Below are 27958 nucleotides of genomic sequence, written 5' to 3' on the forward strand. Positions count from 1 at the left end.
TGGCGCCCCCCGCCCCCCTCCTGTGCCGCACGCGCCTGGGGGCTGCCCCCGGGAGCCAGGCCGGGGTTTCGGCGCTCGGGATGCTGTGTCTTAATCGAGGGCCCCGTCTCCCAGTTGCCGCCTCTGGAGACCTGACCCTGATCTCCTCCTGCGGTCCCATGGTCGGCGCTGCGGCATGCGGTAGTCCTGGATGCCAGTCTGGTGTGGCGACTCTAACCTGGGAGAGCCGGGTCTGATCCCCCACTCCTCCTCCGCTCGCACCTGGGCTGGGTGGCCTTGGGCCAGCCGTAGCTCTGACAAGAGCGGTCCTTGAAGAAAAAGAGCCGTTTCTGTCAAGAGCTCTCTCGGCCCCGCCCTCCCCACAGGGGGAAGGGAAAGGAGTTTGTCAGCTGCTCAAGCCATTGCAAGAACTTCATGCACCTGCATTTTTACACATGCAACAAATATTATGATGATTAAAAGAGACCTCACACTTCCTGTCTGCTCCGGCTGCGCGGCGGCCAACAGTGAGCTGCATGGCGGCGCCTGCTGCTACGGCCCAGAGTCCAGAGTTACGGTAGCTTTGGGGGAGGTCTTGTTTTCGGGGGATGCCTTATATTTCAGCAAGAGGCAAAACTGTAAGTAGGTCTTATTTTCGGGGGATCGAAACTATTAGATGCTACAACGAAAACTTGTAGCCACCGTGGTGACCTGGCGCCTGGGATTTGTTGATCCTTGTTCTCTGCTGTTAGGGCAAGTAAATACCCACACCTGCTTTTGTCAGGTATAGCTTGAGCCCGTGTTGCCCTGACCACTGTAAAAACCAGGGTGGGTCTCCTGAATAGCTGTCGCCACCTGCCTAAACAGCAAACATTTTCACATACCGTCAAGTCACAACTGGTGTGTGCCAACCGCAGCAAGGGGCTTCCAAGGCAAGCGAGAAGCAGAGGTGGTCTGCATTGGCCTTCCTCTGCACAGCCCTCTTTGGTGGTCTGCCATCCAAGTAGTGACCCTGCTTAGCTTCCAAGGTCTCACAGGAGTGGTCTCTCCCATGCCACCTTCCCTCCCACAAGCGTTTTTAGAGTGCTGCTAACATGCAAAATGTTCTTCCCTCCCCTTGGTGAGGGGGCTGTAACAACTGTCCTGAATATTTATGGTTGGGTGCACTCTGATTATGTTTCTTTATTTATCTGTCAAATGTATACCCCGCCCTCCCCGCCAGAGCAAGCTCAGGGCGGCTTACAAGAAATCAAACACATAAATAACCATTAAAACAATCCTAAAACCTTCTAAAACAATACAGATGGTGTACAGTGCTCGTGCAATTGGCCTGGCAAAGTAATGCTAACGATATTTGGCAACAACGGCAGCAGTTGATGTCCTGTTGATCCGCTCTTCGTTCTGTTTCTTCTACTGTGGCTGGCTCAGGCTGTTGATGATGACTCTGAAGGGCAGGGGGGCAGTTCCTAGTTGAAGGCCCGGTGGAAGAGCTCTGTCTTCCAGGCCCTATGGAACTGCATAAGGTCCCGCAGGGCCCTGATCTCTTCCGGGAGCTCATTCCACCACTATGGAGCCGCCACCGAAAAGGCCGTGGCCCTAGTTTGGGTCCAAGGAGGGTCAATCGATGTTGGGACCCTGACCGCAGTGCTCTTTGGGGAACATGTGGGGTAATGCAGTCCCTCAGGTATGTTGGCCCCTGACCTTTAAAGGCTTTAAAGGTAAGAACCAGCACCTTGAAGCGGATTCGGTATGCTATTGGTAGCCAGTGCAGTGCTTTCAGCACAGGCTGGATGTGCTCCCGCACAGGGAGACCCATCAAAAGCCTGGCAGCCCCATTTTGCACTAGCTGTAGCTTCAGGATCTGTAACAAGGGCAGCCCTAAGTAGAGAGCATTACAGTAGTCTACTCTAGAGGTGACCATTGCATGGATCACCGTTGCCAAGTCGTTGCATTCGAGGAAGGGAACCAACTGCCTAATCAGCCGGAGATTATAAAAGGCTAACTTGGCAGTGGCTGCTACCTGGGCCTCCACTGTTAAGGAAGCATCCAGGAGCACTTCCAGACTCCACCTCCGGTGCTGGCACCAAGGGCGCCCCACTGAAGGTTGGGAGTGGGATCCTTACCCTCAGCCCACCCCGGCCTGGGCACAGGACCTCTGTCTTCGTCGGATTCAATTTCATTCGGCTCAGTCTAAGCCATCCAGCCTTGGCTTGTAACGCCTGGTCCAGATCTTCCAGTTTGGAGCCAGACCGGCCGCCCAAGAACAGAGCTGGGTGTCATCAGCGTACTGATGGCATCCCAGCCCATGCCTCCAGGCAATCTGGGCAAGGGGGCACAGCCATCGGGGAAGGCACCACCCCTTGGGGCACTCCACATTCCAGTGGGTGCCTTTGGGATAGCTGGTCCCCTAATGCCACCCTTTGTCCCCAACCATGGAGGAAGGAGGCAAGCCATTGCAAGGCAAGCCCCTGGGCTCCAGTGTTGGTGTTGGTGTTGTGGAGAAAAAGGGCTGTGTGAAAGAGAGAGGGGCGTACGTTGGGACTGAACGATCTTAGGCCCAAATAGCTGCAATCATCTGAAGAACATCTGGTGCTGCTTCAGCTGTATTACTAGGTGACAAAAGATGTTGGCCACATTTTAAAAACTTGTTGAATTATTCAGTTTGCAGGCCTTGCAGGTGTATCAATATCTGGAGATATTCCAGTGGAAGGAGAAATCACTGTTCCTGTGGGATCTCGCTCCCCTGATGAAGACTACTCCACACTAGATGAGCCAGTTAAAGATACCATTGTGAGTATGCTAGACATTATCAAACAAAGAGCAGCTCTGTTGAGGTCTCCCAGCATGCTTGTTACTGCGTATTCTCATTTAAAAAAAATTTTAACCCCTGAAGGGTTAAAAATTGCCCGATCTCCAACGCTTGTCGTGGCCGGCAGCTCTGGATCCGTACGGACGCAACAGCGGCAGGACCATCAGGGCGGAGGAGCGCCTCAATTCCGCAGCATCTTGCTGCGGAAGAGGCTACCCCTCAAAAGCCTCATGGCGAGGAGCTTTTCGCACTGGCTCCATGGGGGGGGGGGCAACGGACAATCAAGCCCCCTCACCGCAGGCGCTCAGATCGTCTCCCCGGAGGTCTGGGAGAGACGTCTGCTAGTGTGTCGCCCTGCGTATTCTCATTTGAGAGAATGACGCGGCCTCTCTGAATGAAGAGGTGTTTCAGGATGTTTAACTGAGTGTAAGCATTTTGGGTTTAGTATTCAGTTTTCATAGGGAGACTGTGCTAGTAATGTCCCTAGGGCAGGGCTGGAAAGATGCTAATGTTTCGACATCATTTTTCAGTCTTGAACAGAGTGGTAATTTGAAGTGTAAAATAAATTTTTGGGCCCACATGATGATGCTATAGGATGCAGCAAACGGAAAGATACACCATACTTTATATAATGCATAATGTCAATGTGGTGGAGATCTTATCCAAGTGTTCTTTTACTGTAAACCTATGCTGTGAAGTAATGCAGGTAACTTCTTTAACTTTTCAGATGCGAGATCTGAAAGCGGTTGGGAAGAAATTTGTCCACGTTATGTATCCTAAAAAGAGCAGCGCCCTCCTAAGAGACTGTACGTACTGCAGGAGTATAAAAACCTTGTAAATTCAAAGCATTTGATTTATTAAATTAATAAAAAATCAGAAAGATTCTGCAATACTATTTCAGGATAAAGAATGAAAAGGGGAACCTTTAAGTGAATTTTTGATTGGGATTTAAAGTGGTAACATGCATATTGTATGTGATATTCAGGGAAGGGGGGAAATAGTGTTGGGAAGCTTGTTCTGTACAAACAGGTCTGTTGCTGGTTTCATATGGGACTGTCTCCATTTCCTTTCAGGGGATTTATGGGGACCTTTAATCCTGTGTGTATTGCTTGCGCTGTAAGTATCTGTCCTCCCCCAAGCAGTTCTACGAAATAAAGTAAACTGTAAATTCCATAGGAAGCAATTGTTTTTGCATGCCTTGTTGTGCTCATGGCACACTTTTTTGCAAAAGAAGAATTGTGCTCTTTGATCTCCCTTGTGTGCAATGTAGATTTGTTTGTGAAACAGTGACTGTTTTGCTCTGAGATGTGTGCCGCTGTGGTTTGTATGACAGTAGTGCAGCATCTGAAGCAACAGTCAACTTGCGTAGAGCAATATTAACTCCTCATCACAGAACAACCACATCAGGATTCCGTTATTCAGAAACTTCTTTGAAAGCAGGCCAAAGTTTTCTAGTCCCAGCTTTCAGGATTCTTGTAGGCCTAATTCGGGGCAAGCCCATTTCAGTTTGGCGCTCACCAGGGCTTCCCCATCTACTTCCCATGAAAGGAGAACTGGCGGGAACAAGTGGTGTAAATGAAATGCTGTGCCTGCTCTTCTTCAGTTTGGTGTCGTGGTTAAGTGCGCGGACTCTAATCTGGGAGAACCGGGTTTGATTCCCCACTCGTCCACTTGCAACTGGCTGGATGACCTTGGGCAAGCCATAGTTCTGTCAGAGCTGTCCTTGAAAAAGAGCAGGTTCTGTCAGAGCTCTCTCAGCCCTACCTACCTCACAGGGTGTCTGTTGTGGGGAGGGGGAGGGAAAGGGTTTGTAAGCCACTCTGAGACACCTTTGGGTAGTGAAGGGCCATGGAGTATAAACCCAATCTCTTCCTCTTCTTCTTCATCAGTCTCTTTTGCTCTTCTCTGCCCCAGAATGCTTCAGGGAAGATCAGCGGACAGTACAGAAGACAAAGGGCCTCAGTTTGCAGAAGTGTTCGTCATCATTTGGTTTGGTGCCGTTGTCATAACGCTAAATTCCAAGTTGCTTGGAGGAACCATGTGAGTTCTTTTTTGAGTGGTAACAGCCCTAGAACAGTGGTTCTTAATCTTTCTTTGGGTCACAGACCCCTTTGAGAATATGATGAAAGCTATGGAGACACCCCCCCCCCCAGAAAAAATGCAAATAAGCATATACATAAAAAAAATCTTACAATTTATTTCAATTAATGGCCACTTCCTGAAAAATCCTGAAATAAATCCAAATTGTGCAAATAAAACAAAAAGGAACCTTCAGTTCTGAAAAGTAAATTTCAATGAGAAGGCTGCTGCTGTTTGGATTGAATAAGAAGCTGAAATTGTGCAGTGGTGTTTGACATCCAGTCAGTTTTGACTTTTTGTTTTGATGGCAGCAAGTACTGAAAACCCCGACTCACAAAGTGTCTCGTGGCAGTGAGGAGGGAGGAGATCCTTTAGTCAGGCAGCCTCTGCAGGGCCACCCCTCCAGGCTTCTGGCCGGATTCAAGAGGGGTAGGGGAGGGGTAGGGAGTCCTTCCAGCAGTCTGCAGCCAAAGCCATAGAAGAGAGCTGTGCTGAATGGTAGGCTCTGTCAGGCAACACCTCCAGGTTTGTCCCCCAGAGCTGACATGGCCAAGGAGGGGGAAAGTGCCTTCATTCAGGCTGGCATGCAGCTAAAGTCTTTGAAAATAGCCAGTGAATCTGAGGCTCTGTCACACCACAGCTCACCATGGAGGGGGAACGTGCCTTTATTCAGGCTGGCACACAGCCAGAGCCTTTGAAGAAGAGTTCTTCTGAGTCCCGCTCTATCCAGTCAGTCCTTCAGGGGAAATGGGTGACAGCAAGAGCAGACAGCTCTGTCGTGTGAACCCCTAGGCAGTTAAGGCACAGAGACTGGCTGTTTAAGAGCATCCTACTAAAGTGATGGTTGGCCCAGTCCTGGGGAAGCCCTTTGTGAGCCATAATGACACAGTGGAAATCCAGAATAGAATGAGTACTGGTGACAAAAAGAAAACTTTTGAGAGAGACAAGACTCCTCAGCCTCAAGAATGGGATGAGGGGGGAAATAAAGAACAGCAGTGGAGAGCCTCCCTTCGCGGCAGTTAAAAGAGGACTGAGGGAATCGTGCCCCTCCTCCTGGTCATGTGGTTGTTTTGGTGGGAAAGAACCATAGGGAGGAGGGGCACTCCGCTCACGAGAAAGCCTTGGAAATCTTTTCCACGGCCAGCCTGTGCGCGCGCGATCCCAGTGTGGGATTGCACAGAAGCCACAATGATGATATTTAGTAGCATATCAACAATTTTAAAATAAGTAGAGGAAAAAAAATACTTAAACACTTGCATAGATTAAATTTTTACCTTAAATTTCACCACAGGGACATAACCAGAATTTTTTTGTGTGTGTCTGAAAGGGTGGTGCTCATCTGGGGGGGGGGGGTTTGCCCTCCAACGCTCCCCCTGGTGGCTACAGGCCTGATTCACCATGACCCAAAGTAAACAAAGACAAGATGTCCCTAAGCATGATGGCAGGGGATGTTTTCTTTACTTCCTATCAGTGGGGAACGTCTAGACATCTTAACATGGCTACAGTGATGATTGTGTGTTGTCTGGCCGTGTGCAGCAGCATCCCATGCTGTCCTGTATTTGTTTGGGGAGAAATAATAATATAGTTTGGCATAAAGAAGGGGTTTTTTTTTCACGTGAAAAATTTTTCAAAGTGACAAGAAGAAAATCGAAATGCCTCTTTTTTTCTTTTTTGGCCCAGTTCATGGACCCTGTGAAACCCGTACATGGTTAAGAGTCCCTGCCCTAGTGGATTTTCTTTGTGGAAAGTATGTTTTTTATAGAGGGAAAAGATTTAGTTGTTTAAAATACCTTTGCCCCACTCAGTTTGAAACACACAAGGCAGTTAGTGGAGTATATGGAAACTGTAATCACTCTGTAGAATCTTTTTTGAAACAGTTCTACAGTGTATGTTTTGGAGACAGTAAAAAATGTGTGTGGGGCAGAGAAAGCCAGTGTGTAGCATTTAGAGTGCAGGGAAACGCGGGTCAAATCCCCTGCTGCACCATAAATCTAGGGGTGGGAGCATGATATGCGCATGTTCTTGAAGAATAGGTGATTAAAATTGAATAAAAAATAAAAGCATGCAGTCACAGCATTTCCGATGGCTTCGGATGGGGGCCAGTGTTTGAAAAGGACGTGCCTGGCAAATAGGGTGGCCCCTGCCCCCTGCCGGCCATGAAGGATCCCCTGTCCCCAGGAGCTGCCTCCCCGCTGTCAGTCGCTTGCTGGGGCGGGGGAGCTTGCCAGGACCAGGATGGAGGCCCAGGCTACGTCACTGGGAATGTGGCGACATCACATCCAGTGTGTGCCGAAAGTGATGTCATCATGTCGGCGATGTCCAGGCGACACTCTGGTATTTGGGCTAAAACTCTATTGTAGAAGCCATTTTTACCATAGAGTTTTTGCCCAAATGCCCGGGCACTGCTGGGACATCCCAGTGGGACGACATCCCTAACAATACATGCTGGAAGTGACACGGCCACGTGGCTGGTGAAGTACCCCGGGCCTCCCTCCCACTCCCCCGCCCGTTGCCAGGAAGGGCCTGGCTACCCTAGTTGCCCGTCTCCCTTGAGGGGGAGGAAGTGAATGTGTGGCTCTGCAATGCCTCTGACTTGAGAAAAGGGATCAGGCTATCTTAGTATTTAAATGGCCTGCAAGTTCGTTTGTAGAATGGAAGAAGACCTTTTTCATTCTTCCTGGGTTTTGTATGTATCCTGTAATATTTGCAGGTAATGCTGTCCCTGAACATCATAATTGTGAAATGCTTCATGCTAGATGGGCTCACATTTACTGTGGTGCCTGACTGGTTCTGCTTCCAACCTCTGGACTCCACCGCCCACTGCCCCAGAGAACGCAGCGCTTGGCCATCCCTGTGCATCTGCCCTCAGCCCAGGCTCTAAACCTCTTTGTCTCCGGAAGATCTTTCTTTCAGAGCCTGTGTGTCCTGGGCTACTGCATCCTGCCACTGACAGTGGCTCTGCTGGTGTGCAGACTGGTACTTCTGGCAAATTCCGGAACCGTCGGCTTCGTTGTGCGCCTTTTGGTGGTGATGGCGATGTTTGGCTGGTCAACGTTAGGTAAGACTGTGGTGGGGGGTAGCCTAGACCATCCTGCATTCCACTCATGTGCCTGCGCTCTTATGGCCACATTGATTTTGGCAGCGCTTCAGCATGCACACCCTTGCACTTGACAAGCAAGGCTGCTCGTGGAGGTCATCCTTCGGAGGTCTTGCAGTGGGAATCTCATTTGTGGGGGTGGCTTTCAACTCTCTCAGGGGAGGATGAGGCCAGGTTTCCAGTCCCATCGCTTCTATTGGCTTCGCCTGTCGCAACACATCTGACCAGCAGTTGGTGGTCTTCTTCACTGGCTTTCAGTACATTTCCCGCTTGGAAGTGACATTACTATTGCCTCAACATGCTGACCTTTGTGTGGGAATATTTCTCCTGTTTCAGTAGATCCAGTTTCTCATATTGGCCTTAACCAGAGTCCTACTTTCTCCAGGTAACTTTGCAGGCCCAATTCCACACTCTTTGAAAGTGGTCTTTGGCATGGAGGAGGGAGCTGCTGTTAGTGCTGCTTTCTGTGGAAGAGAGTTATTTTGGGCTTTTCCCGTCATATACTCATTGTTATGAACTGAGCACTACCTTTCCTTTTGTTGAGAAATGTGTGAATGAGGCGTGATTCATTAACATGAGGTGAAGGTCTTTATGTATAACTAGGAAAAAGGCCTGTTGTGGAAATAAATACAACAGCCTCTAGAAAGAGGCTCTGGGCAGGTGCCCCGGCCTTGGACACTCAGTGTCAATTTGCTGTGGTGACCTCAGCAGGGTATAATGACACTGAATCCACCATTTTCTCCAGAGGAACTGATCTCTGCTACCTAAAGAACAGTTGTAATTTTGAGTGATCTCCAGCCCTCACCTGGAGATTGGCAACGATGGTTCCCCAGAAGGGAACAGTTGGTTTGGAGGGTGGAGTCTATGGCTTTGTACCTGTCCGAGGTCCCACGCCTCCTGAAACCTCGCCCTCTCCAGGCTCCATCCCTCATATCTCCAGGAATTTCCCACCTGGAGTTGGCAACCCTATCTCCTTACCAGCCAATCATCAACCTTCAAAACAAAACCTACCTTTATTTCCCCCTCACTCTTCAGCTTTCCACCCCCCACACACCTGCAGCCTCTCCCGTGCTCTGAAGCCCTGACTGCTACGTCACATTGGCTGTCATATGGGGGCCACCTCAGCAGCATATAAGGTTACAGAGCCCACCATTTTCTCCAGGGGAACTGATCTCTGCCATCTGGAAAGCAGTTGTAATTCTGAGGGATCTCCAGCCCTCACCTGGAGATTGGACACATTTTACCTCAGAACAGCAAACTGTTTAGAATGTTAGAGGCAACAGCCACTCAAGTCGCATATGCAAACGACCAATGAGGCTGCATATGCAAATAACCTCTGTGTTCTGACTGGCTGGGGGGACAGCAAAATGTTTAGAATGTTGGAGGCGAGACTCAGGCAAAGCAGCCAGTGAATAGGGACAGATTCTGAGTGACAGATCAGAGAGCGAACTGATTTTGGAGCGTGTGGAATGTTCTAGAGAAGTGCCACCACCATTCGGCTTTTATTTATAAGGGAGATTGTGAACAAAGCACTAGAAGGGAAGGTTTTTTTCCTTTACAAGAAAATAAGTTTTCTTGATTTTAACTTAATATTTTTAGATTTGTGTATGCCCTCTGCTTTATTTATATGTTTTTACATTAAAAGCGGACTATTGTAGATTTATGGATGATAATGGATTAGCTCTTGCAGTCAAAATTTCTCTGAGATGACATTTGCTCTTTTCGGAGGAGGGGGGCAGTTTTCAAGGAGCAGGGTCGTCATTGGGGGGCAGTTGTCAGTTTGGTGTAGTGGTTAAGAACACGAATGCTAATCTGAGAGAACCAGGTTTGGTTGCCCACTCTTCCACATGCAGCTGCTGGTGAGACCTTGGGTCAGTCATAAGTTCTTTCAGAGGTGTTCTCTCAAGGGCAGTTCTCAAGAGAGCTCTCTCAGCCCCACCAACCTCACAGGGTGTCTGTTGTGGGGAGGGGAAGGGAAAGGAGGTTGTAAGCCATTCTGAGGCTCTGAAGGGCGGGGTATAAATCCATTCTCTTCTTTTTCCTCGTCATTTGAGTGCCAAGGAGGCCTTAATTTTGATTCCACTTTTGTGTCTGGAATCACTTTTACTGTTGCAACTTTTAAGAGCTTGTGTTCTGTCTTGCTTCTTTCCTTCCAGCCTCCACAGCCTTCCTGGCAGACAGTCAGCCCCCAAATCGGAAGGCCCTGGTCGTGTACCCCATCTTCCTGTTCTACTTCGTCATCAGCTGGATGATCCTCACCTTCGCACCTTAGGGAGGCCACAGGAGCAAAGACTGCAGAACTGGGGAAGTGACCCTTTTGGGACCGTGGCACTTGGCAGTTGGTTCTGTCCTATCGATGTATATAGTATCTGTTGTGGAATGGCACACAAGTTAGGGCATAAAGCCCAGGTGGCCAGCAAATGGTCGCTCCCATATTCCTTATTCTTCTATGAAGCAGTTTCCTGAGTGATGCTGACATCTCCTTACACAGCATTTATTTTGTCCTCCTGCTATAGCAAAGGCCCACCAGGGGGCAGGCCTACTCCGCTTGAAGTATGCTGCAGTTTGGGAACAGTTTCACTGGGCCAATGAAGAATGTTGCTAAAGGATGACTTCCGATGTGCCAGGTCCACCTTTGACATTTTGCATTCCATAGAACGCCATCTTGCACTTTTTAAAATGCAAACATTTCAATCCCTTCTTCATGCAAAACAGAGAAAGTTGTCTGGAGTTGGTTAGAAGGCACCTTTTGTTATTTCACCCACTTTATAATTATTCACCAAAAACGTTTGGTTTTACTTGATGCTCAGCCAAGCACATCGGGAAAGTTTGCTTCAGAAAGTCAAGAACACAGCCTGGACTTAATGCATTTAGTATGTTTCAGATCCTGCGAGTACATGGGAACAGTATCTTTGCCAACTGCCTTGATCACATCAGCACAGTGTTTTGTGTTGGGGAAGGATGGTGGGTGTTGGGCAGTTAGCATCAGATGCAAATCTGTGGTCAGCTGGAGGCCAGAAGGAAGCTCTGATGGGGGAGATCCCTGTCTCTCAGAACACGCTGCATAAGGGCATAAATATTTAACACTGGAAACCCCAAAGAGGCTTTGGGGGAAACAGAGTCTCAGTCTTTACCAAAGCTGTTGGCTTCTTGGACTTATTTTAAGGATCTGGCTGAATGAATGGGGGGGCTTCATGCCCGTGAGCTGGTCTTTCTGACAGAAATGCATCTGTTCAGTTCCTGTGTCTTTTGGGCTCAATTAAGTGGGAGACTTCCTCTGTAACTGCTGAAAGAAGATGATGTGAATGTATGGTTTTTATGAACCAAGGAAGGGTATATAAATTATTCACTGAGATTTTGGGTGCACATACTTTAATCCTGAATTATTCAGCTCTCTGGGTAAAGCTTGGGAAGATGCACTTCTTTCCCAAATGGGTTCTGCTTGTACCTTGCTGTTGTCAGCAAAGAATCATAGTGTGGCATAGATGATGAAGAAAGAAGCTTATTCTTCAGAAATATGCTGTTCCAAATGCACAGTGACCGAACTTTTGTGCTCTTTTTCCTATTGTATATGGAAGATGTGATGAGGGCCTATTGTAGGTTGTGTGTATCTTGCAGTTTTGTGTTTAAATTCCACATTGGCTGCATAATAAGACAAAAGGAAAACTGATTTTCCGTTTGTGTCTAGTTTGAAAATGGAATACCTGTGTGGGAGAATGCATGCATTTGTTGTGACAGCATGGGAGGGTAGCCTGCATCTTGCATCCAGAGTTTCTGGATAATATTGAATTGTAGCAGTGCAGGCCTTTATAGTCCAACATAGCAATGCAGTATTGTGCTATATGAGCCTTGTGGGATTCAACGGACAGCAGGCTTTGTCTCCAGTCCTTGCTTGCACCTCTAAAGGGAACTGGTGTGTCCTACTGAACAGAAGTCATAACAATCATACCTTTTGTCTCCACAAGTCGCAGGAGGGCTTTTGTTTGTTTTGGTAAATGAAGCAGACCCCTAAAGCCACACTGGATAACCTGAGCCTCTGATGTCATCATCTCTTTATATCTGAATTGCTTTAAAAGAATATTATTGGTCACCTGGAGTCACCGAAGCAAGACTGACCCTCAGGAGCCTTAAAAATTAAACTGCCCATTTGTGTGTGTGTGTATATAATCTTAAAAAGTTGGCAAATCCTTATTTGCGCTTTTGTTCTGAAAGAAACTACTTATTCTGTCTAAATTAATGTATTGCTCATTAGTTTTGTCCTTGAAATCAATGGAGGCTATGCTTGCCCTCTCAATGCAGTAAGCCATATTAAAACAACATACAAGGATCTTTTAGCAGATTGGTCAAAGTGAAAATCATATGATAGGACTTACTGGGCACATGCAGGATCTTCCACAATAAGGGCCTTCAGCAGAGTTACATTGACTTATACATGGCAACTTTTCACACTAGCTTTGTGTAGAGACTATTCACCTGCAGCTGGTCTGAATTGGTAGCCTAGAATAAGGTCCAGGGCATCTCAGATGTCAATTACTGCCTTACCATAATTGATTAGAGAACAAAGTCTGAGTCTAGCAGCACCTTTAAGATCAACAAAGTACATGAGAGCTTATACCCAGAACTAAACTTTGTTGGTATTAAAGGTGCCACTGGATTCAAACTTCACTCTGATGCTAGCAAGCACAGATCATTCTAGCATACTGAACAACATTCAAAGTTCTTCCTTTATAGGAATAAAGCAGGCAAAAGGTTGAGGTCTGGTATTTGGAAAAGAGTTCAACCATTTCATCCTCAAAACATAATTCACATACCCTCTGTTTAGAGTACATTCTACTTCCCTAAGAGGGACATGGTGAAAATAAACAAACTACACTTTTCCCTGAAGGATAAGAATGGCACCGATACGGTTGCTTAGAAATTGTGTGTGTGTGTGTGAAGGAACAGATTTATGAGGGGGCAGTTTAGGGAGGAATATAACATCTTTAAGATCCGTCCACAAAACACAGCCCAGTCTTCAGGCTCACTAATCAAAGTATTTGCAAAGTTCTTAAGCTTTTGCTAAATTCTAAATGATGAAATAAAATATTTTAAGAGACCCACTTCAGGAATATTAAATGAACTATGAGTTGCAGAAATACTTTACCAAGCAGAAGCAAAAACTGTGATTTCAGAAGCTTGTAAGGTTCTATATTTGGGTTAGTAAAAGAGACTGCTTGTCATGTGGATTAGACAATAGTGGGAAGGACAGCTGAAATAGATTTTTAAACATTGAAATTCTTATTTTTATCTTACTGTTCTTTTGATTCAAAGGTCTTGAACAGATTGAGATCCAGCATTCAGAGAAGGGAAGTTGCAACTCGGGACTTCTGTTCATGTCTGATTAGCAAAAAAAAATGGCATCTAGTAGCTGTCAGAACCCACAGCTAACAACGAAGTACACGCATTCAGGAACAGTTATACTTTTATTGCAAAGCTATAGATGCAGTAACACAGGCACTGTAAAGAATGGCCGCAGCCAGTAGAGCATAACAGGATATAGGGTATTCGTATGCACACACACACCCCAAATTAGGCACCCTCCCGCGCGTGGGATAAGTCAGGCAACCGTTAGGTGGCTAAAGCTGAGAACTCTGAGTCTCTCACGGTACATAGGAGCTCTCCAGACAACACAACCTCCTCCTGCACATCTGTAGAGATGATCATTTCAGCAAAGGCATAGCGGCAGGGATAGGAATGCAATAGCAATTAACAAGACACAGAATGAACTCCCCAACCCCCATGGTAGCATAGCTGACAGTAGCTTTACATGGGATGGAGTTCTAGAAGATTGCAGGTGGGAGCAGATAGGGTACAGAGAATGGAAAGAGTATTCAAGGAATCTTTCCTCCCAATTGGATCATTGCCTGTGGCGATGAATGCTTCCCCTTTCCTCCCGCCCAAGCAGTGGCCATGTTCATCTGCTCCCCGTCTCCAAAAGGAATTCTGCCAGGGTTGCTCCTGTCAATGCTGCAATGGAACCATCACTAAGTTCCTCCCCAGGCAATAGCAATTGGTTCTCCATGACATTCCAGCTCTATTTGCACCAGGGTCCAGCAGATAGGCCCCTTCCTCTCCCATCCTGCAGAGTGGATTGTGGCTCAATGGCCACTTCTTTCTTTCTCACTGCTCATTGCTCCTCTGCCTTCAACAGCAGATGCCTGAGGGCAGGCAGACTTCCATCAGGTCAAGCTTGCACTGCCATGGAGATCAGTGATGGGGCAAAGCGCCCCCAGCTAGTCTGTTCCCAATGGGATGGGCAAGGGCAGCGAGAAGGTAGCACTCCTCCTCTGGTTATTGACAGAGGGAACTTTCTCCCATTTGACCTCAGCTGTTGTCAGCTGCCGACCAGTTTTCCCTCTAAGCTGGGTTTGTGTGAGTTAGCTCACAGTTTTTAGCCTCCAGCTCACACATTTTTGCCTTAGGAAGGATGGCTCCAGAGCAGACTAATTTATGCAGTAGCCAAATCACCTGCTCACAACTTGAATGCTGGTAGCTCACAAAGTAGAATTTTTGCTCACAGGACTCCACAGCTTAGAGGGAGCATTGCTGTCGACCCCCAGTCCGCTGAAGGGATGCTGTATGGACAAAGGCCAATGGCTCATCCGAACAAACTCTTCAACGGCGCCAAATGCATTCCTTTTAAGGTGGTGAGCTGGATGGCAACTCGAGGAGGCTCCACGTTACCAGCTTTGCTATTGTTTATTCATTATTTGAATCCACTTGTTTGTTCCTGTTTTGTAGGGTGGGTTTCTCAGTGCAGCACTGGCCTGCTGTGGCTAGCTGGGGAGGGGGCATTGCCACAATACATTGCCAAGTCCTGTTGCAGTGCTTCCGAGCAGTGAAGCGCCTTCCTCGCCTGAACGACGTGGAAGATGCTGTAGAATTCTCAGGGGTGTAATGTTCAGATCTACTACAGAAACCTGATGAAAATGACTATTCAACCGAACAGATGGAACAGGAGGGATGGGTTAACCCAGTGGTGTCAAACATCCATGGCAGACTCAGCAGAGCGAGGTTTGACACAAGAAAACGATTTCTTTGTTTTACACACTTATTAACAGCAAATTTTCATCAGCCAGTTTATTTATTATTTTGACTTTTACCCCGCCCTCCCCCGCCAAAGCAGGCTCAGGGTGGCTCACATAAAACCAGTAAAACAATATATATTCAATACAAAAATACCTAAAACACTGCATAATATAATTTAAAACCATTATTATTGATGGCGGTTCTTTGAGTAAAGGGCGTTCACATGCTGTCAACTGGAAAGCTTCAGCTCTAGGTCGGCCCAGAGATCATTGGAAGGCCTGCCAGAAAAGCTCCATTTTCAGGGCCCTGATCTCACCAGGGAGCTTGTTCCAGCAAACTGGCGCTACTAAAGAAAACGCCCTGGTCCTAGTCGATGTCAATCTGGCTTCCTTTGAACCAGGGAGGGCCAGGCGGTTTTGGCGTCCTGATCGAAGTGCTCTCTGGGGAACATGCGGGGAAAGGCAGGCCTCTGATTCATAAACACAATCTCTCAACAGAATTTCAAGTGCTTCTCCTGTACAGGAAACGCTCAGTTTTACAACTCCAATGCCTTGCTATCAACTTGAAACAAAGACTGCCTTCTACCTTCATTCAACTCCACGAAACAACTTTTATCATGACAAACATGAGATTGGGATCCAGAATCTAGCAACCAGAGCTCCCTGACACTTAAATCTTTTCCAGCAACGACTGCTTTGAATGCAGGGGGATGTCCCATCCCCCCACACCTCTCAGTATTTTTCTTGGATCTGCAAAGCTTTATAATATGCCCATTCTTATGACAATTAAAACACACAGCACTTTCACTTTCCTGTCCTGATTTCAAAGCAAACAATTCCCTTGTGTGTGTTTTTCAGTAACAGACCTTTTAATTGTTTCAACTTTTAAAAAGTTTAGTGTATAAGACATGTCCACAGTTTCCCTTGATTTCAGAACACATATTTGATTATCAAATGAGTGTGGGAAACTGTTTAGAATTGTAGTATTAATCTCTGATGGCATTATCTCTATCCCTGCAGCTTCTAATTCTGCTACTAGTCACATAATACCACCTAGATGCAAGAATACATCCTCTCCTTCATGCAGTCTAGCATTATACAATTTCCTTCTCAAAAACTGTACATGTTTATCTCTGTGTTCAGCATATTTCTGTTCCAATTTTGGCCAAATCTCTTTTGCAGTTTTGCAGCTGATTATGAGGGGTCTCTTAATCGGATATAGAATTTCGGCTTCCCTGTCGACTTCCTGGCTGGGGTGGCGGGGTGTGCTTTTGCTGGATCGCTCGGCTCCTGTTTCATTGGACCCGCTCTCCCGCAGTCAGCTGTGAAATGGCCCCACTCCCCACACTTTAGGCAGAGCCCTTGGTGCATACATTGCTTTCGAGTAGACTCAGCCACCTGTACCAGTTTCACGTTCTGCGCCGGAGGGATAGGCTTACCTCCCACTGTCGCGATGTCCAGGCGCAGGGTATTCAGGCGGGTTTCCGCACTCTCCGCCTCTTGCATCCATGCTGGTAAGGAGACCGGATCCACCACCCGTAGGACCGTTCCTCGGATCTCAGGGTTTAGCCCTACCCGGTACAACTCAGCCAGCACCGGATCTGGCCAATTCTGGACCTTTGCTGCGTGCAATTTAAACTCCAAGGAGTATTCTCTCACCGATCTCTTCCCTTGTTTCAGGGTGCACAGGAAGGCTCTTGCTTTGGTCTCGGTGTTCCGGTCTTCAAATTGGGCATGCAACCCCCACATAAAAGCGTCCAAATTCACCAGCTCTGGGCCCCTGGCATTGTGTAATCCCACATACCAAGCCACGGTGCCTCCCTGGCCACCACATCCACTTGGCTGCTGTCAGCCAGGAACAGGTGGCCCGACCTTTCCACAAACTTCATCACTCGAATCACAAAGTAGGATAGTTCCTCAGGGTTTCTGTCGAATGTGGCCTTGATCAGGTCTTTCGTGTGATGTAGCACCGGGCCTCTCGGGCTGCCTGGTCGTGGTGCTGGAACCAGGGCCTTCCCTGGTCCCGGCGTGGGAACATCTTTCAGTCAGGGGGGCGCTGGTGGGGCAGCAGGGATTACCGGTGCCGCCAGTTGTGCTTCCCTCTCCGCTCGGATGGCTTGGACCACCAACTGTGGGATTGCTTGGATGACTTACTCCAACTCTTCTCACAGCTGCCGCCTCTCCCGATCCGCCACCTCCATTCTATGGGCTAGTTCCATTCCCTCAATAGGGGATGCATCCTTGCCTTCGACCTCTCCATCACCCATGCTCCTGGCAGTGGCTCTAAGGGGGCCCCATAGGGGGGGGAACTCCAGCTGAGGCAAACCCCAGGTCGAATCTACTGTCTTTCCGGGGCCCTTGCATAAGCATATGTCTCTCCAAGGAGTCCGGGTTGAATTGGCTCCACCTGGAGCTCGGTCGGTACCCTTGGCCGGGTGGCTGCCGCAGCCCTGAAGGGGTCAGGAACAAATGGGTCGAGGTCGTCTTTGGAACTGCTTCCTTCCCAGCGGCGGTCACCGGAGGTGTAGTAGTCACAGGTGCCTTCGCCTGGGTCGTGGGAGTCTCCCCCCCCCCAGATGTGGTGGGGACCAGAATCTCCTCCTCGGAGGGGACCTGTTTCTCCTCTTCATCGCTCATCTCGGAGAGAGAGAGGCGCATAGATAGAGAATGAGGATGTCAGGTTCCACAGCCAACAACTGAGTACACGCTTCATGGAAAGGTTATTGAAGAGCTATAGATGCATTAACAAAGGCCCTGTTAAGAATGGCGTTGCCCCTACAAGCATAATGGGATATAGGGTATTCGTATGCACACACACCCCTCTTTAGGCCAATTAGCCACATTCCCGCGCGGGAGAAGGAGCCCCAGGCCGTTAGAGCCGAAGCTGAAAACCGAAAGTAGGGTTGCCAAATCAAAATTGTCCGGGAGCGGGGGGCTCCCGGACGGCGTCCTCTTTGTGCGCGCGAAGCGTGCGCGTGCGCTGCGTGTGCGTCACCCGGAAGTGACGTCACACGCTGGGGGCGGGGCCACGCCATTTGAGGGGAAAACTCTTCGTTTCCCCTCAAATGGCACATTAACCCATTAGCACCTTTGTGCGAAGTCCTGGCTTCTGTTAAAACTCAGGGCTCAAGGATCTCCGCCTTCTTGAGTGTGCTTCTTTTCGTCTGCTAGCCAGATCTTGACGTCTCCTATCCCTAAGCCGGCTTACAGGTGGGGGAGAGGCCGGTGGTGGGCTGCTTACAGCTTGATCAGTCCCAGGTGTAAACCGTCCTGTAGTTGGTTCTGATTCCTGTGTATCCTCCTCTGCACTTACAGTAGGTGCAAATCCTGGTGCTTCTTCAGCTCTTAAAGGCACTGAATCCTCCCCTCTTGGGCTGCCAGGAGCTGGATCTGGGGCTGGGTCAAGGGCAGGCATGACACCTTCCTTAGGCCAATTAGCCACATTCCCGCACCGCGGGAGAAGGAGCCCCAGGCCGTTAGAGCCGAAGCTGAGAACCGAAAGTGCTCCCATGGTTCCCTAGAATCCCAGACACAACACCCCACCTGCAAGGCCATAGATAAGCAAGCATTACAGAAGCTGAAAAGGAATGCAGCAGTCCTGGCAAGCTAGCACCCGACCCCCAACCCATATGGCAGCATAGCTGACAGCAGGACGGAGTTAGACGTTAGCAAGTCCTTGACCCCTCAAAATACCACCACGTGCGCAGGCCCACAGACCCAGGGTGCATCCTTGTCCAGAAGGCGGTGGAGCGGTTCCACCACGGTGGTTTTCAAGGGCAGAAAGGTGTGGTAAAAATTGAGCAGGCCCAAGAAAGCCTGCAGTTCAGTTTTGGAAGAGGGAGGGGGGGCATGTGTGATCGCCTTAACTTTATCGTGCATGGGGTGGATTCCCTGCACGTCCACCACAAACCCCAGAAATTCAATGTGGGGCACCCCAAAGAGGCACTTTTCCTTCTTCACTTTGAGGCCGGTGGAGTCAAACCTCTGGAGTACTGTTCGGAGCCTGTCTGCGAAGGTGGTGGAGTCTGGCGCCGCGATGATCACTTCATCTAGAAAAGGTTGTACTCCTGTAAAGCCTTTAAGAAGGGAATCCATGAATGACTGGAAGATCCCCAGGGGCACACATACACCAAACTGCAACCTAGTCACTCTAAACACCTCCTTGTGCATTGCGATGGTTTGTGCCTTGGCGGCAGCTGCGTCCACCAGCAGCTGCTGGTGAGCTTGCACCAAATCTAGCTTACCAAAGACCCTGGCCCCCGCAAGGGAGCCTAAGACGGGGCTTACCACCAGGACCGGATAAGCATGGCCCTGCAAGGCCTTGTTGATAGTGCACTTATAATTGGCACATATGTGCATGTCACCATTCGGTTTGACCGGTGTGACGATGGGGGTCTCCCAGCACACGGACGCAACCGGTTCCAGCACCCCTTGCTCGATGAGATGGTCAAGCTCTGCCTCTATTTTGGCTCTCATCACAATGGGGGGAAGTCGTGACTTAATGCGGATGGGGCGCACGTTAGGATCAAGGTCCAGAGAAATGGGGCCCCCGGTGTACCACCCCAGAGTCCCATCAAACACCTTGGGAAACTCCCCACAAACTGCCTCAAAGTCCGTCATCTGGATCTGGTTGATCCCTGTTATCTCTAGGCCCAGGGGCGTGAACCAGGACAGGCCCAACAAGCTGGTGAGGCACCCCTCCACCACCAACAAGTCCAGAAGTCCCAAGAAACCCTTAAACTGGACCTGGAGCTTGCCCCAGTCCCGGACCGCCACAGGGTTCTTATTAAAGACCCTGTGGCTTGTGCAAACGGGGTCCCCCCTGTGGGCATAGAGAACAGAGGGTGTTGGCTGAGATCATAGAAAATGATGAGCCTGAGTCAATTTCCATTGGACAGGGGGGGGCCCTCAATAAGGACAGTCACATGCACCTTGTCCGAGCCATCTGGGGGCAAGTTACATATTGTTTGTTGGTGGTGGGTCGAAAAGGTGTGGAGATCCAACGAATCCAGCTGCGCCATTGTCTTCTGACGTTGCCCCTTGGAGTGGCAATCTCTTGCCAGGTGTCCAGCCTTGTTGCAGGTCCGGCAGATGGTGTCACGGAATCTGCAAGTCCGGCGCTTGTGAACATTGCTGCAGCTGGCGCATTGCTGCAGAGTCAGCGATGCCTGGAGTGGTGCGGTGCGCGGTGACTGGAGGAGCGGGACACGAGGCTCGGCAGCTGTATGTGGTACTCTCAGTGCTGAAACGCGATGTGGTGCTCGTCTCGTGGTCGTTGTTCATGGAAGGGAGATTAGTATCCCACCGTCGCCAGTGAAAAGTCCTTGGACTTACTTCGTGATTTCAGCTCTAAGACTTTTATTTAGTAAGAACAAGACAACTTTTCCCAGCTCACAGGCTGGTTTATATCCCCTGAAAACCCCACACCCAAAACACACCCCACTCAAGTCATTGGCTATTTACAGTGGCCGAGAATTTCATAGGCTCTTGGCCGGGAGCCTAGCCCTTCAATTGGAGCGGGCTAGGATCCTCTAGTCCATTGTTCCTTGGAGCGAAGCTTGGAGGTTTTGCCTGACCGCATGGAGCCTTTGTGTTGCACACGGTCTGAGATAGGTACATTACAGGTGTTTAGGGTTCACATCATCCCCATTTCACCCACGTGGAGAGGCTGACTTTGGGGCGTTGTTTCCCAGCCTGACCTACCTCTCAGGTTGTGGCTGTGAGGGTAAAATGGGAGGAGGAGAGAACCGTGTCTGCTTCCCTGCCTGCTTGGAGGAATGGTGTCACAGATCTGTGCCATTCCTTTTGCAAGAACGTTTGTTTTCCTATTGTTGTGTGTGCTTGTTGTTTGATGTGTGAATGGAATTTAAGTGTGCCCCATGTGTGTGTTTTGGCACACTCCCCCATGCTGAAAAAAGATCTCTTGGTTTGAAAAGCTCACCCATGAGTTAGCAATGCAAAAAGGGGGGGGACTAGCTGATACTCCCCCCCCCCAGTCTGCTTCTGGACTCCCAAATATTACAGCTCCCTCCATATATAAAAAGAATGAGCCTGGCAGGTGCAATTTCTGCCACCGGCCTTCTGAACTTCCTGAATGTTTGGTTTGTGTGGAAGAGTCTGGCAGGCAGCCAAGGGCCAGTGGGATCTCATGTACTTTCAGTTCATATTACCAGCAGGGCAGTTGAGGTGTATTTTGTGCTGGTCTCTTATGGGAAAGCATATTTTCCTGTCAGATTTATCATTTCTGGAAGGAAAAAGAAATGCTAGCTTCGGCATTTACAAGTAAAAACTATTTTTTCCTTGAGAGAGTAATGCTGTCTGCAGTACATCTGTTAATCATCTTCATTAGGTTGCATGCTAATTGCTGCTCACCCTCTAACTGTATGTATGGGCTGATAACTTCCATTTCAATGTATCTGAGGAAGTGTGTGTGCACATGAAAGCTCCTACCTCCAATAAACCTTTGTTGGTCCTAAAGGTGCCACTGGACTTGAATTTTGTCCTGTTGCTTCAGACCAACACCTCTGCCCACCTGAATCCATTTTGCTTTTATCACTGCAGAAGTAAATTAAGCAATGTCTAAGATCATTTAGTTCAAACTTCTTGCAGCAACAAAATTTCTTACTGTTTCATGTGTTAGATGCTTGAGGAGATTTTTATAGGATTATAACAGGCCTGATTGTTTTCCTTCCCACTACTGGAATGCAAGAGGGCCTTGGCCTGTTCTTTTCCTCCATTGAAGTTATTGAGGTAGTAGTATATTGAGGTAGTAGTATATGCCATAACCCACTAGAGCAAGAAAATATACCATTCTAGGCATTTAGGTTTGTGTTACAAACACAAGCTAACGTGTCAGGTAGTACCTTGTTGTTCAGTCAGTGTGAAAGAGCCTTAAATATATAACTAGCAGTTAGATTTGAATAGAATTCTAAGTTACAGGCATATTCTCATAAGTGGATTATCTGGCAGTGTATTAAATCAAATGGCAGGAATGCACAGTGGAAACAGTGGGAGCTCTATGAAGGCCCACTGCATATGATGGGAGCCAGTAATGTTTTTTTACTTGACTGGACTATATTGAAATGCTGTAAAGGTGGAAATAGAAGAGGGAATGGATTAAGAGAAATAATAGATTTCACTAATATGCCAATGAGCTGTGCTGTCGGGTGTGGCCTAATATGCTAATGAGTTTCTACTGTTGGGTGTGGCCTATTATGCTAATGAGTTCCTGCTGGGCTTTTTCTACAAAAAGAGCCCTGTTAAGGAGTAAGATAATCAGGAAACACTCACAGCCTGTGGAGCTGCAAAATCGCTACCAGCATACTCCGAGATCGAAAGGATGTAACTGACACACAAACACATTGGCAGAGAAGGAACCAAGCTATCCCGCGGAGGAAGAGATGAGTAGTCATGGTTGAGGACTCCCTACTGACAGGAACAGAAGAAGTTGTGTGCAGACTGGACAAATAATCTCGAGAGGTTTGTTGTCTTCCTGGAGCATGTATCCAAGATGTGACTGAGAGAATTCCAAGACTGCTACCCACTCCTGCGGATCCATGTGGGAACAAACGATATGGCCCAAAGAAACCTTGAATAGGAGGTTCCGGTTCTGGCTTGACGAGAGCAGACATGCGTGGAGTAGCTCCGTGCACTCTGCTAATTCTAAAGGGTTGTGGGTTTTTTTGTATTCTACTGACCAAAAATACTCTCCCGGAGAGAGAGAATTTGCAAGAAACCCAGAACTAGAGTTGAGAAGGGTGGCAGCCTGCCCAGCCTGTCTGGTTTGTTTCGACAGCGAGAAGCCTTTAGGACGCCAACACAATGAGGTTTTCAACTGTGCGGGCACCAGCCGAGTTAAAGGAGTCTACACTGATGAACCTCTAAGTAACTGTAATGCTAAGTAACATCTAGTTTTCTTCAGAGGGGGTGGGAAGGTGATAGGGACAACTGAAGAGTAACTACTTACAAGGGGGGGGAAAGACTAGAAAGCTGACGGTGGGGCGTCCCGAGAAGCGCACAAATAAGCGCTTGATTAGCAGATCTGAAAATAATAAAAGCCCAGATAACACCTGTCAGCCTGTAAAGCAGGTCACGACAGACAGACAGAAAGAGCTTTAAGATATGACATACAGTGATATTTGATCCTCCTTTTCTTTTGTCTCCCTCTCTTGACGATGTTTACGCTGCCCCTCTAAGAGAAAGCAGAGCTCAAACTGCAGTGACAAGGTGTTTCCAAGGCGAGGATCGGTGATCAGGAATCGAGGAGACAAAGGGGAAGACACCAGAGATTGACGTGGAGCAGCGGCTGCAATGTGACGGGAAGAACAGAAGAAAAGGAAACATTTAAAGGGACACTAACTGAGCTAAGAGACCTTAAGGCAACATAGAACAGACCAGAAAAGAATAGCCTACAAGAAAATCAAAGTCACAATGGAGAACTTGCAGATTTAAGGAAGAAGAACACTCTTGGTTAAGAGCTCTGAAGGAGATCCGAATAAAAAACAGTGAAATTGTAATAGTGATTAAGGGCATATAATATACTTTGAAGGAAGGGGAAATAGAAAGCTTGATATACTGGTACAGGAAAAATAAGCAGCTATAACAGATAACACTACTTAGACAATACAGCTTATGGCATCAGGATCCAGTAACATCAGAAAAGGTTCCATACCATCTCTAGGACAGTCAGGAATACCCAGCCAGCTAAAAATGAGTGTTGCACAAATGTCAATTAAAAACTTAAAATCCCTCATTCAAGAGGTGATTCAACAGACATCAGAGACCACTCTGCCAGCACTAATTAAAAAAGAAATAAACCCCATACAGGAAAAAAATGGAAGAGATATCTAACCAAATAAGAACTGAGACAGAGGAAATTAAAAAACAAATTTCAGAAAATAAGTTAGAAATAACAAAAATTACAGCAACCATGGATAACTTAGAAGATAAATCAAGAATTACAAGAACTGAAAATAAAAAGGGACAGAATGGAGGAAACACTTATCAATTTGGAAATGGACAAAGCAGGCTTAATATTAAAGTGTCAGAATATAACGGAAGAACTGGATAAAAACTTGAAAGAAGACTTAGCCAATAATATTGCAGAACAACTCAAAATAGGAACGAAGGAAGAGGTTTTAGCTGAAATAGACACTATATATAGGAGAAATTAGGCTTATGCAAAAAGGAACAAGACTCCAAGAGAGGTCCATATAAAATTCTACAAAAAAGAAACTAGGGACAAAATAATAAAGGTTTCCAATGAAAATAAAATGATAATAAAATAAACACAGGCCAAGTTCTTAAAAGAAGCTCCATGGAGAGTTCATGAGAAAAGCCTGACTAGTCTTCTGAGAGAAAACGGTATATCATATAAATGGTTAATACCAGAAGGATTGTTGTTTAACCATAAGGGCAGAAGACAAAGAATAGATTCGATCTTTAAAGTTGAAAATTTTTTGAAGAGGAAGAGGATGAAGAGATGTCTACAGAAAAGGAGGACCCGGTCCCCCAAAAAAAGAGAGAAGGTTAAAAGTGTCAGGTGGAAAAAAGGAAATAGCACTAAAAGAACAATTCCTTAGCAGGTGGTAACCAGATTCCAGTATAGGAGCAGAAACGCAGATAATACAGAAATAAATGATGGCAACTAAACAACTGAAAATTTTATCAATTAATGTTAATGGGCTTAATAGCCCGCAGGAGGAAAAAAAGAATTTTTCACCAAATAATAAAGCTCCATCCAGATATAACATGCCTCCAAAAAACTCACATTAGGGAAAGTGATATGAAGTACTTAACAAACAGAAAAATAGGAGAAATATTTACAGCAGCAGATGATAAAAAGAAAAAAGGGGTAGCAATTTATGTGAAAAGCTTCTTACACCCAGAACTATTTTATAGATCAGATGATGGAAGAATAATAGCGGAAACCTAAGAAAAGATGGGAAAGAAATGATAATCATAAACATATCTGCTCCTAATCAAAACCAAGAAAAATTATTTTTAGAAATAAGTAGCATTTTGGCTAAGAAGAATGTAGAAGACTTTTGTATGGTAGGCAGTTTCAATGTGGTCCTTTATCCAAAAATAGATAGAAAGAACCAGGGAAAGAATAAAAAACAGGCATGACTCTACCAAAAGTTTTTTTTTGCAAATTGCAGATGAATACGCCATGATAGACGCGTGGAGGACTAGAAATTTAGAGAGAAAATATTATACCTTTTACTTGTCTAGACATAAATCTTGGTCCAGATAACATCTTCAATGATAAGAGAATTGAAGTAGAAATCCTACCAAGTACTTTTGCTGACCATAACCCTCTAATGCTGACGCTTCATTCACTACAAAAAAAAGCTAGATGGAGGCTGTTAAGAGATCGAGAAATGGTAACAAAACCAAAACCGAAATACTAACTAAAAATTCTACTCAAGAAACAAAAAACGAGGTGCATCTGGCCTCAAAAATAGAAGTAGTAAACAAAGTTGAATACTTAGGTATAATAATGACAAATAGAAATAGCGCTCTAATGGAAAATAACTATAAAAAACTACTAATAGAAGTTTAAAAAGATCTTATGAAGTGGAAAGATCTCCAACTCTCACTACTAGGTAACATAGCCGCTATAAAAATGAATATACTCCCCCGATTCTTATTTTTAACTCAAAATTTACCAATACTGAAGAAATACCAAATTTTTCTGGAGCTTGACAAAATTATTAGACAATTTATTTGGTACCCCAATAAAGCACAAATTAAATGGAAAGCTTTACAGGATAAAAAAGAAAGAGGCGGATTTGGTCTACCCAACTGGATTTTTTATTATCAAGCAGCAGCAGCGGTATGGATTAAAGACTGGTTAACATTAGAAGATATAAGACTACTGAGTTTGGATGGTCATGATCTCAGCATGGGCTGGCATGCCTATGTTTGGTACAACAAAGATAAAATACATTCGAATTTCCATCAGCATGTACTAAGAAGTGATTTGATAAATTGCTGGAGAAAGCCAAAAGAGAAATATTATACAAAAATCCCTAGATGGGTATCCCCTTTAGAAGCATTTATCAAACCAACTCTGTTGACTGAAAATAAGAGAAAACCTTATGAGAAACTTATGGATAAAAAAAATAAATTGAAAAATCCTGAAGATACAATTAATGAATTTAAACTTGATTTGGTGGGAAAATACACAACTAAAATCTATAATTAGCAAAGATAAAATAGTGGGCTTTTATACAACAAAAAATGGTTTGGATAAAATCTGGCTCTCATCTAATGATAAGATGATACAAAAGATATATAATTTCCTGCTGGAGAATTATATGCAGGATGAGTTTGTTCAGGGCTCTTTTTGTAGAAAAAGCCCAGCAGGAACTCATTAGCATAATAGGCCACACCCAACAGCAGAAACCTATTAGTATATTAGGCCACACCCCTGACAGCACAGCTCATTGGCATTATAGGCCACACCCCCATGTTACCAGAAGTGTGCTCATCCAGCCACACCCACCTTTTGCTTCTTATTCTGTTTACCTTGTTTGTTGTCAAAACCCAGGGCCTTTTTGTAGCAGGAACTCCTTTCATGTTAGGCCACACACCCCTAATGTAGCCAATCCTAATGAGTTCCTGCTGTTGGGTGTGGCCTATTATGCTAATGAGTTCCTGCTGGGCGTGGCCAACTTGGGAGCCAGCTGGAACTCCGTTCCTGTGCGTTCCTGCCCAAAAATAGCCCTGATGTTTGTTAAAAGCTCGATGATAGCATGGATGCAAGATATGACCTGGAGGAAGACATAGAGGGGATGTTTATCAAATTTGCAGATGACACGAAGCTGGGTGGGATTGCTAATTCTGAAGAGGACAGAGTCAGGATTAAAAATTATCTAGATAGGCTGGAACAGTGAGCTGAGACAAATAAAATGAATTTCAATAGAGATAAATGCAAAGTCCTACACTTAGGTACAAAACATCAAAGGCACAGATATAGACTTGGCTTGACAGCAGCACATGTGAAAGGGATCCAGATGTTCTGGCTGATCACAAGCTAAACATGAGCCTGGAGTGTGATGTGACTGTGAAGAAAGCTAATGCAATCTTAGGATGCATTAACAGAAGCATTGTGTCCATATCACAGGAGGTGGTAGTTCCGCTCTATTCTACTATGGCCAGGCCTCACCTGGAGTCCTGTGTCCAGTTTTGGGCACCACATTTTAGGAAGGATGCTGACAAGCTCGAGTGTGTCCAGAAGAAGGCAACCAGGATGGTGAGAGGGTTGGAATCCAAGTCTCATGAGGAAAGGCTGAGAGAGTTGGGTATGTCTAGCCTGGGAAAGAGAAGGCTTAGAGGGGACATGACTGCAGTCTTCAAATATTTGAAGGGCTGTCATGTAGAAGATGGAGCAGATCTATTCTCTCTTGCTCCGGATTGCAAGACTAGATTTCATGGGTGGAAATTACAAGGGAGTCATTACCGGCTAACTATCAGGAGAAACTTCCTAACTATCAGAGTGGTTGAGCAGTGGAACAGACTGCCTCGGGAGGGGGCGGATGCTCCTTCGCTGGACGTTTTCAAGCGGTGGCTGGACGACCATCTTTCAGGCATGTTGTAGGGCTATCTTTTGGCTATGCTCCTGCAGAGTGCAGGGGGTTGGACTAGATGACCTGCAAGGTCCCTTCCAACTCTAAGATTCTATGAAATAAAATTACTGAAGAAGAAAGGAAAATTTTAAATGATCAAATAACTACTCATGAAATTACAGAAACGTTAAAGAAACAAACAAAACAAAGACCCTGATGGTTTGCCTGCAGAATTTTACTATGTTTTTGAAGATCAACTGACACTACCTTTAAAATAGTATGTCATACAGAGTATAAACTAGGAACGAAGCCTTAATAACTTTGATACTTGGCCTGAGGATGCTTCCCATCAGTT

The 27958-nt window shown here is 46.5% G+C and overlaps 1 protein-coding gene across 1 annotated transcript in view; it reads left to right on the forward strand.

Moving 5' to 3' along the window:
- YIPF6 (Yip1 domain family member 6) overlaps nucleotides 1-12139 on the forward strand; it is a 12493-nt gene extending 354 nt beyond the window's left edge. Inside the window, exons 2-7 of the mRNA XM_015425126.1 lie at nucleotides 2641-2769; nucleotides 3516-3594; nucleotides 3862-3904; nucleotides 4703-4828; nucleotides 7768-7925; nucleotides 10121-12139. Of these exons, the coding sequence (XP_015280612.1) occupies nucleotides 2641-2769; nucleotides 3516-3594; nucleotides 3862-3904; nucleotides 4703-4828; nucleotides 7768-7925; nucleotides 10121-10236 (651 nt within the window). The 3' untranslated portion in view covers nucleotides 10237-12139. The remainder of the gene's footprint in view (nucleotides 1-2640; nucleotides 2770-3515; nucleotides 3595-3861; nucleotides 3905-4702; nucleotides 4829-7767; nucleotides 7926-10120) is intronic.
- Nucleotides 12140-27958: the final 15819 nt, after the last annotated feature.

This window comes from Gekko japonicus, unplaced genomic scaffold, assembly GCF_001447785.1.
Source record: "Gekko japonicus isolate JY-2015 unplaced genomic scaffold, Gekko_japonicus_V1.1 scaffold3584, whole genome shotgun sequence".
Lineage (NCBI taxonomy): Eukaryota > Metazoa > Chordata > Lepidosauria > Squamata > Gekkonidae > Gekko > Gekko japonicus.